This window comes from Mastomys coucha, unplaced genomic scaffold (assembly GCF_008632895.1).
Source record: "Mastomys coucha isolate ucsf_1 unplaced genomic scaffold, UCSF_Mcou_1 pScaffold22, whole genome shotgun sequence".
NCBI lineage: Eukaryota > Metazoa > Chordata > Mammalia > Rodentia > Muridae > Mastomys > Mastomys coucha.
In genome coordinates this window covers 255,974,185-255,983,066 of record NW_022196905.1, presented here as the reverse complement: position 1 = coordinate 255,983,066, position 8,882 = coordinate 255,974,185, and the positions used below count along the sequence as shown (strand labels likewise).

Sequence of the window (8,882 nt, the reverse complement as noted above, 5' to 3'; positions counted from 1 at the left end):
TTACACATGAAACTGCCTGGGCCTGGTGTCTGCAGACGCTTTCTGCCGCGACTCAAAACCCATCACAGCCCACTCCAGGATCCTGCAGCAAACCTCAAAAGAGGATGCTGAGGGGAAACACCCAGAACCTTGACTGGTCCTGGGAGGGTTTTGGCTCATTAACCCAGAGCATTTCCATTATATTCCCACCCCTGGCCAACTTGTCAGTGCCTGCCACTCACCAGGACTGGCCGCATCTCACAGAAAACCAGGAGGGATGCCAGCTCGATGTCTTCACTGTACCCGTTCTTCAGAGGGACTGATCTAAACCCTGGAGCAGAAACAGAAAGAGAAGAGCCAACAGCAGGCCATCAGCATCAGCTCTGGGCCTTCTTGTGGAGATGGCACACCCATTCCAAGGGTAGAGAGGTCAGTGTGCCATGCTGGGGCATCCTACCCAGATGCCCAAGTTCCATCCTAAGGTCATAGAGAGGGACTAGCGTTCTTGATAAACACATCCACATAGTAAAGTTAGAACATCTGCCAACTAGAAATGGTTGGCTCAGAAGAAATCAAAACTAGGCTGGTCAGGTAAAGGTGCCTGCTGCGATGCCTGACACCCTGGGTCCCATATGAAAGGAGAGAAACAACTCCCACATGTACTTACAAAAGTACAATTAATAAATGCAATTTTAGGGCTGGAGAGATTGCTCAGCGGTTAAGAGCAGTGACTGCTCTTCTGAAGGACCTGAGTTCAAATCCCAACAACCACATGGTGGCTCACAACCATCCTTAATAAGATCTGACACCCTCTCTTGGAAATGTCTTAAGAGAGCTATGGTGTACTTACATATAATAAAAATATAAATCTTTAAAAAAAAAGTAAATGCAATTTTAGAAAGAATAAGAATCTACAGACTACTACTCAATGAAATCCGAGTGATTGATACTACTGTGGTTTAATTCCTTAAGTACTCATACAGTCAAAGAGTCAGAACAGGAATGAGTCTTCAATTCACCATCTCCTCTCGGGCCTTCACAAAGCACAGGGCTAGGGAGTAGCCTTTATCTTCAATGATTTCCTATCTGACTATCCCTTGGCGGTCTATGGCTATATTGATCACTCTTCTCTGGAACCCACTTCCTATTTACAACCAGGATCCACATGCAGTGGACCTTGAAATGTGTCTTTTTATTTAGGATTGACACGAGGTGAACTTGAGCTGATCCCCACCCCCAGCTCCATTAAACAGCATTTGCAGCAATCCATCTCAACAGCTGATTGGTTGCAGCAATCCATCTCAACAGCTGATTGGTTGCCTTGGCTAAAGGAATCCACAGAAAACAGGCTGCCCGCTCCCTAGCCTACAGCATACCACTGTGACTGGCCTTTCCTCTCTAAGCAGATGTTTGTGTTTCTTTTAAAAAGCACAGATCCCTAGCCAATAATATCCGTATACATGTAAACAAACGTACGTGTGTGGATACAATATATCACTGAGGAAAGACAGCAAGAAAGGCCAAATAATTGGTAATGAACAAGGACTAGCTGCAGGTAACAGACACAAGTTATGAAAGACAATATAAAACTAATGGTTTTTCTAGTTCTAATTACATCATTTGAATTTTTTGGTTTGGGCAGCAGAGAAGTGCATAAAAGCACTCAATAGTGCAAGTGTAAAACCCAATAAGAAGCTGCAGCTCCATAATGGCTGCTCTAACTACAGAAATGCTTATTGATATAGAGACTTAAGAGGTCTGTTTCAGTATGTAATGTTTATTTGAATTTCAACAATAAGGTTGATTTCTTAAAAAAAAATAAAAAGCACAGATCCAGCTGGGCAGTGGTGACGCACACCTTTAATCCCAGCACTTGGGAGGCAGAGGCAGGGGGATTTCTGAGTTCCAGGCCAGCCTGGTCTACAGAGTGAGTTCCAGGACAGCCAGGGCTACACAGGGAAATCCTGTCTCAGAAAACCAAAAGAAAGAAAAGGAAGAAAAAAAAAAAGCACAGATCCAATGCATGGACCCTCATAGCTTACAAACAACCTTCCATCTTTGCTATCCCTTCTAATGGCCCCTTTGTCCCGAGAGCTTTTCATTTACATGGTATCTGCTGAGCCTCCAGGATTAGTGATGCACAGATTAGACATGCCCCATTTCCTTACACCATCCTCCATCCCCGAGTTGGCTCATTCTCTTAGGGAATCTGCATTACCTATTTATCTTATCACCTTTATACGTTAACATTTGTTTGTGTATAGTTAACATTTGTTTGTGTGTATGTGTGCAGAGGTAAGAACAGCATGCAGGGTTCCAGTTCTCTCCTTCTACCTTGTGAGGACTGAACCCAGGTTGTTGGGCTTGGCCTCAAGCACATTTTCCTGCTGAGCTATCTCACCAGCCCCAGCTTCTCACCTTTAAACAATACCTATTGAATCTCTCCTCTGCTGCTGCTGTTTATGATAAGGAAAAGGATACAGCCAACCAACCCTTAGCCTTCCTTCCTTTTTTCCTCCCGATTTTGGATAATTTTTCAGGTGTTATTGTTTCTATACCAATGAATAGAACATTTGCATCCTGTTGACTTTTTTTAGAGCGAGCAAGAAAAGTTTTATTGAGCAATAAAGTAACAACTCCCTGTGACAGGGTGTCTTGGAAACAAGTTGCCCTGTACCCTATTTTATAGCCATTATTCTCCACAAAAGAAAGGCTTGGGTATGTTTTTCATTGTTGATTTGTTTTGTTGTTGTTGTATCAAGACAGGGTTTCTCTGTATATTGGCCCTGGCTGTCCTAAAACTCACTATATAGACCAGGCTGACCTCAAACTCAGTTTCCCATGCACTAGGATTAAAGGCATGCACCACAACTGCCTAGCTCAAACATATTGTCAAATTGCTCAATTCCCCATCTTTTTTTTTTAAGTTAACTTCCTTGTGAATGTCTTAGTTACCTGGCTTTGTTCTCTTGTGCTTATGTGACACACAATCCCTAATTGTGCATGTTAAATGGATCTGTCCTTTGAGTTTATAGTTGTATGATAGTTGGGGTAGGTATAAAACTTTCAGGCCACATCCCCATCTCAACCCTCCACCTGCCCCACCCCCTGTAGCATTTGGGGGACATTCTGAGTTCACTAAATACTACTGTACTGAAATTGTCTCACCTATTCCCACCTCTTTGATGATGATATTTTAGGCAGTGCTTGGTTTGTTGGCTGTTCTAGCTTCTGTCTGGGTTGATAATCACAGACTGTCTATAGTCTAGCACAATACTGGTCCAACTTAATATAGTTTGTGACTCCCATTAAGATACAAGTGCAGATTCTATAGCTCTAACCCCTTGTAAACCCTGTTAAGACACAGATTCTGTGCATCTTATATGTCAACCTGAGGACAGTTTAGTGTTAATGGACTGGGAGAATAAACTAAACCTCAGGGTATTCAGGGGTGGCCAGGACACTGTCAGGAACTATCGACCCCAGCTATAGGGCAGGACTGAGTGAAGGTATGTGCCTCTTGAGCTAGGAAGAATGGGCTCTGCCCGTGGTCCCTCACACCTCCTCTTACTACCCAACTCTGGGAAGCCACTCGTGAACTAAAGCCAAGCTATGCCTCAGTTTTGCCAACCATGAAAATTGTATTATTTTTAGTTTTGTTTATTTCACATGGAGAAGGGACATGAAGGAAGGTCTACACTGGGGGATTTAAGTGCCCACTTGAAATAAGAGGCCCCTCAAGGACAGTCTACAGAGAAGGAAAACCAAGGGGGCAAGTGCCACCCTGTGACCTTGAATGAGTGAATTCACATCTCCAGGGCCCAACGTGCTCAGATTTTAAAAGTAAAAATTATTGAGAGGGAGGGAGGGAGGGAGGGAGGGAGAGAGAGAGAGAGAGAAAGAGTGAGAGAGAGAGAGAGAGAGACTCACAGGATTACCATAAGGATTAAAGAAAAGGAAATTAAGGTAGCTGAGTGCAGTAAGTTCGTCTCCCTTCTGAGCCGGGCCCAACCAGTTTGAAAGCTTAAGTGCAGCCATCCTAACAATGGGCAAAGTTTATTTTCGAATTTAGATGGCCCTGGAAGCCATCCACACAAAAGGACTATTCATTTTATTTCCTGCCTCTCATGAATACAGATATGCCAAGAGCCTGCCAGGAGAGGGAGAACAGCCATGCTGTGATTATCTCCTAGTTAAAACCCGGGCAGAGGCTCCTATTATTAATCCACCTCCATGTTTCCTTGTTGGGGTTTTCTTTTCAGTCTCTAAGCTAATTCATCTTAGGAGAATTGTTTCCCTCCCAGTAAGGAAAGTCAGTGTGCCTCAAGCTCTGACTGCATCCAGAGGGTCACCTCCCCCATCTTCCAGAGGATGGTAGGGGTCAGGGGAGGAGCAAGATGGTTCAGGAACAAGCTAGCCCTGGTTCTTTAATGTTGTGAGGTTATTAAGACCAGAACTGCAAAGACTCCCTTCTCTTGATGAGAGGAGGCAGCATCACTTCTGAACCCTGATTGCTGGGCTAGTCATAGTGCAGCAATATGTAGTCATAGTCAAGCACACAGCGAATCAGCATCCAGCAGCTCGGTGCCGACTTTAAAGTTACCCGTCCTGTATGTTAACTATCAAGGAGTGCTTGTCATTGTTATTGTCTGACATACTCAAATGCGATTTCTAAATTGCTAAATAGAAATCCGAGGCTTTAAACACTTCCCCAGACTCTTACTCTCGTGTTTGGGTCCTCAGCAGTAATATGGGCAGCTGGGGACCAACCAGCCTCCTTTGTTTAGCACTGCCCAGGTCCTTCCCCCCACCCCCCAGAAGCTGGCCATAATACAGGCTGATTCCTGAGGGCCACACCCTGGGCTGAATCAGAGCATCCCATGGTAGACCCAGAAATCAGCATTTTCATACAGGAGCCCCTAAGGCATCTGCTGGTGGGAAACGCATCTAGCAGGGAGAAGGAAAATGGCTACAGAAGCTGAACAACTTTGTAAAAGAAGGGGTGGTGTGGTCCAAGTTTTCAAAAGACCCAGTTCAGCATTGAATAGAGCCCAGGCTTCCAAACATCAAAAGACGGTAATTTGATATAAATGACAAAAAATGATAGTAATTTCTTTCTCTTGAAAAAAATGACTGCTCTGGGAAACAAGGGAATAGTGACCTCCTGGGGAATCCAGAAGGATCTACGATGTGTGCCTCATGAATCGGCAATGCCGTGGATAAGGAAGGAAGAAATCCACCACATAGCTGGTCTACATGTTAGGTTAAATGTGAAATCCAGGGAGGAAGGTCCTGAGAGAAACCATCCCACATAAAGATGGCCACTGTGATGGTTTGTATGCACTTTGGCCAAGGAAATGGCACTATTAGAAGGTGTGGCCCTATTGGAATAGGTGTGGCCTGGTTGGGGTAGGTGTGTCACTGTTGGGTGTGGGCTTTAAGTCCCTCATCTTTTGCCTGGAGGCCAGTATTCTGCTAGTAGCCTTCAGATGAAGATGTAGAACTCTCAGCTCCTGTACCATGCCTGCCTGAATGCTGCCATGCTCCTCCTTGATAATAATGGACTGAACCTCTGAACCTATAAGCCAGCCACAATTAAATATCCTTATAAGAGTTGCCCTGGGGGCTGAAGAGATGGCTCAGCGGTTAACAGCACTGACTGCTCTTCCAGAGGTCCTGAGTTCAATTCCTAGCAACCATATGGTGGCTCATGACCATGAGATCTGACGCCTCTTCTGGTGTGTCTGAAGACAGCTACAGTGTACTCACATAAAGTAAATAAACACATCTTTAAAAAATAAAATAAAATGAAATGGTATCTGTGGTCTGTTCCCAGCAGTAAAACCCTAACTATGACAGCCACCTTCAGAAAAACCCCAGGTCTCGCAAGGCCTGTCTTAGCTGCCCTGGAAAAATTCAATAGAGTGGGTTTTGTTGTTTCCTGGTTTTTATTGTCCGAGAACTTCATATCTGTATATAGTGTGCTCTGGTCAAATCCGTCCCCTAGCTCCTCACCACCACTTTCTCCTCCCAGCATCATGAATTCTTTTTTTAAAATCCATGGAGTATACTTAATGTATAAGTGTGGGGCCATCTCCTGGAGCTGGGTAGCCTCTCAGGGGCTGAATCCCTGAAGAGGATGGGACTCTCCTCCCAGCAGCCATTGGTTGCTAATAGCTCTTCATCGTGGAGTGGGACTTGATGAGCCCCTGTGCCCCCCATCTGAGCTATCATTCAGACTGGCTTGTTCTCACCTTGGTCTTGTATGCTGTGTATACCTCTGTAGCTCTGGTGACCTTTCTCTTTCCTTCTCCTCAATGTTCCCTGAGCTTTTTGGGAGGGAGGTGATGCATCTAGATCTAAGCCCTCCTTCTCTCTGAATTTATTACCGTCTCCTGTGATGAGAAGCTTCTGTGATGGGGGGAAGGCAGGGTTTGCTGAGAGATGCCCAAATTTACGGGTTCATTCGTGACCCACTTTGGCTTAGTGACAAGCAAATGCACACTGGTGTTCTCTACAACAGGAGGGGGTTGTATTGTGTTCAGCATAAAAAGAAATCTAGGCAAGTCAGCCTCCAAATCTAGTATGGGACGGTAAGTTTGGAATGCTTAGGAGAATTGGACTCTGTGGATGCTCAGGGCCTCATCCTTATGACACAGGCCAAGGACATGCATGGCTTGTATTAGAACATATTTCTCCATCTGCTAATGAAGACAAAATGCCCTAGGCATCTCAAAATGAAAGCAAACAGTGCCAGGTTGTGGGTAGATTAACACGGTTTCCTCAAAGATGTTGAAGTTGAAAGGATTCAGCCTCTCTCCACCTTCCCCCCAACCCTGAGCTTAATGCCCGCTGTTGTGGCTTAATCTAAGCCAGGAAAGATGTTGGTGTGTTCCCTTATACAGCCAGCAGCATAGACCAAAGAACTTGGCTCCCCCTAATTGAACGCCTTCACCAGGGCTCCTTACCCGATTTGATGCCTTTAATGGGGTATGTGGCATGAGCCAGGAAGTTGGGGTCACTGAACATGTCTTCTTCATAGACCACAAAGCGTAGGAACGCGAGGTTTGGATCATAAATTTCAAATGTCACCTTCTCCTGAGTTGGAGCCCAGACAGGGCTGAGGCCATTGTCGTCTGGAAAGAGACCAAAGCTTGTTACTGATGCTTGTGCCCTGCCTCCTCAGGGTAAGCCAGTCTCTTCAGCCTCAGCTTGAACCTCTCCACAAACTTGCAAATGAATCTGCATCTACACCCAGGTCTAAGAATCCTTGAAGGTTTATCTTTTGTTATTTCTTTCGCAGCAGGCCATCCTGCAGCAGGCCTGCCTTCCTAGACCAGAGCAACAGGAGACCTCACCTGTCTCATTTCCTGGAATAGGAGAAGAGAAGCAGGGAACTGTAGAGTGGAACTCAAGGGGAGAGGACCAAGAAAAGAGGTGGGCAGAACACGTGTGAGCTACCCACCCCTTGGCCTGAGAAGGGAAGTGGGCTGGGGCGGGGGTGTCTCTGAAGCCTGTTGGGAGTTCTCGTGGAGGACTAGCCTTGTAAGGCAAGACACACAGCAAACCTGCCACCTTTAAAAGAGGCCAGCTGAATTGGTCTGAACAACCTGAGTCGTTCCCTAGGCAGGTGGCTCTGTTTCCCCAGCCGCAGGCTGGAGCTCAGAAACGAAGACACACGACAGCAAAAGTACATTATAAAAAATCATCACCGATGAACTATAACCCACGTAGCAGTCTGCTCCCTTAACCTTAAAAAGAGAAAGTCCAGCAGGGATAGGGAGATGCTTAAGTCAAGTGCCTACTGTAATAAACAGGACAACCTGAGCGTAGACTCCAGCGTCCATGTAAAGCCAAGCACCTGTCTGTAAGGCATGAGACACTGGCAGATCACTGCAGCCCAATGGCCAGCCAGAGTACCTGAACCGAGGAGGCCCAGGTTCACAGAGAGAAGACACTAGTCTCAAAACCTAAGATAGGGGGACTGACTGAGGAAGACACCTCCGGCCCTAGCACTGCCGGGCACGCCAACACAAACAGGAATCGCCCGCTACTTACTCACAACTGTCGTCTTGAATTTGTTGCTGTCGTACTCAGCCCCGCAGATTTCCACCTCCACAAAGGGACAGGCGATACTCCGCCCTAGTTTGGGGAGGTGGCGTGCACCAAGAACCTGGGACACAGAAGGCAAGGATTGGAATTCTCCCAGATCTGCCCTGGGAGGGTGGAATTTGAACCACACTGTAGTGCTTCATGGATTTTTTTTTTTTTCCGAGACTCTAGAGTCCAACCGTACATGTTCAAAGCTACCCTTATTCAGTGGAGAAGTCACCACCATGCTCTCAGAGGCAAGGATACTTACTGACTTAGCCCTCCACCACTGTTTGATGATAAAAAGTGGTAGTGGGCTCCCAGGCCATGTGATTCACCAGGAGAGTCTCACCTGAGCACAGATTCCTGGGACCTTGACAAGTGGATTTCCCAGACAGAAGACAGTGGGGTGTCTGTTTATAACTGACTCTTATTTACTAAGGACCTTACAAACACTTCATCTTCTCATTTATCCTAAGCTGGCTTCAAACTTGTTATGTAGACAAAGCTGGCCTCACCCTCATGACAATCCTCCTGCCTCTGTCTCCTTGGTGCTCCCGGGGCTTCATGCACACTAGACAAGCTCTTCAAAAACCAAGCTACATCCCAGCTCACCTCATTTTAACCTCCTGGATCTTAGGAGTTCTCCCTCTTTCTCTCTCTCTCTCTCTGTCTCTCTCTCTCATATCTTCCTAAAATGTCAAGGACCAGATGAATTTAGGAAAGCTCATGCTGGGCTGTAGAGGCACACACCTTTAGTCCCAGTGCTCAGGAGACAGAGGCAGACAGGTCTCTGAGTTTGAGGCCAGCCT

General features: G+C 46.1%; 1 protein-coding gene across 3 annotated transcripts in view; it reads right to left on the bottom strand.

Moving 5' to 3' along the window:
• Positions 1-8,882, bottom strand: part of Plcg2 (phospholipase C gamma 2) — a 149,931-nt gene that overhangs the window by 25,719 nt on the left and 115,330 nt on the right. For all 3 annotated transcript variants that reach the window (XM_031341530.1, XM_031341531.1, XM_031341532.1), the window contains 3 exons: positions 8,038-8,152; positions 6,948-7,115; positions 222-310 (listed from right to left, as the gene is read on the bottom strand). In XM_031341530.1, coding sequence (XP_031197390.1) covers positions 222-310; positions 6,948-7,115; positions 8,038-8,152 — 372 coding nt within the window. The remainder of the gene's footprint in view (positions 1-221; positions 311-6,947; positions 7,116-8,037; positions 8,153-8,882) is intronic.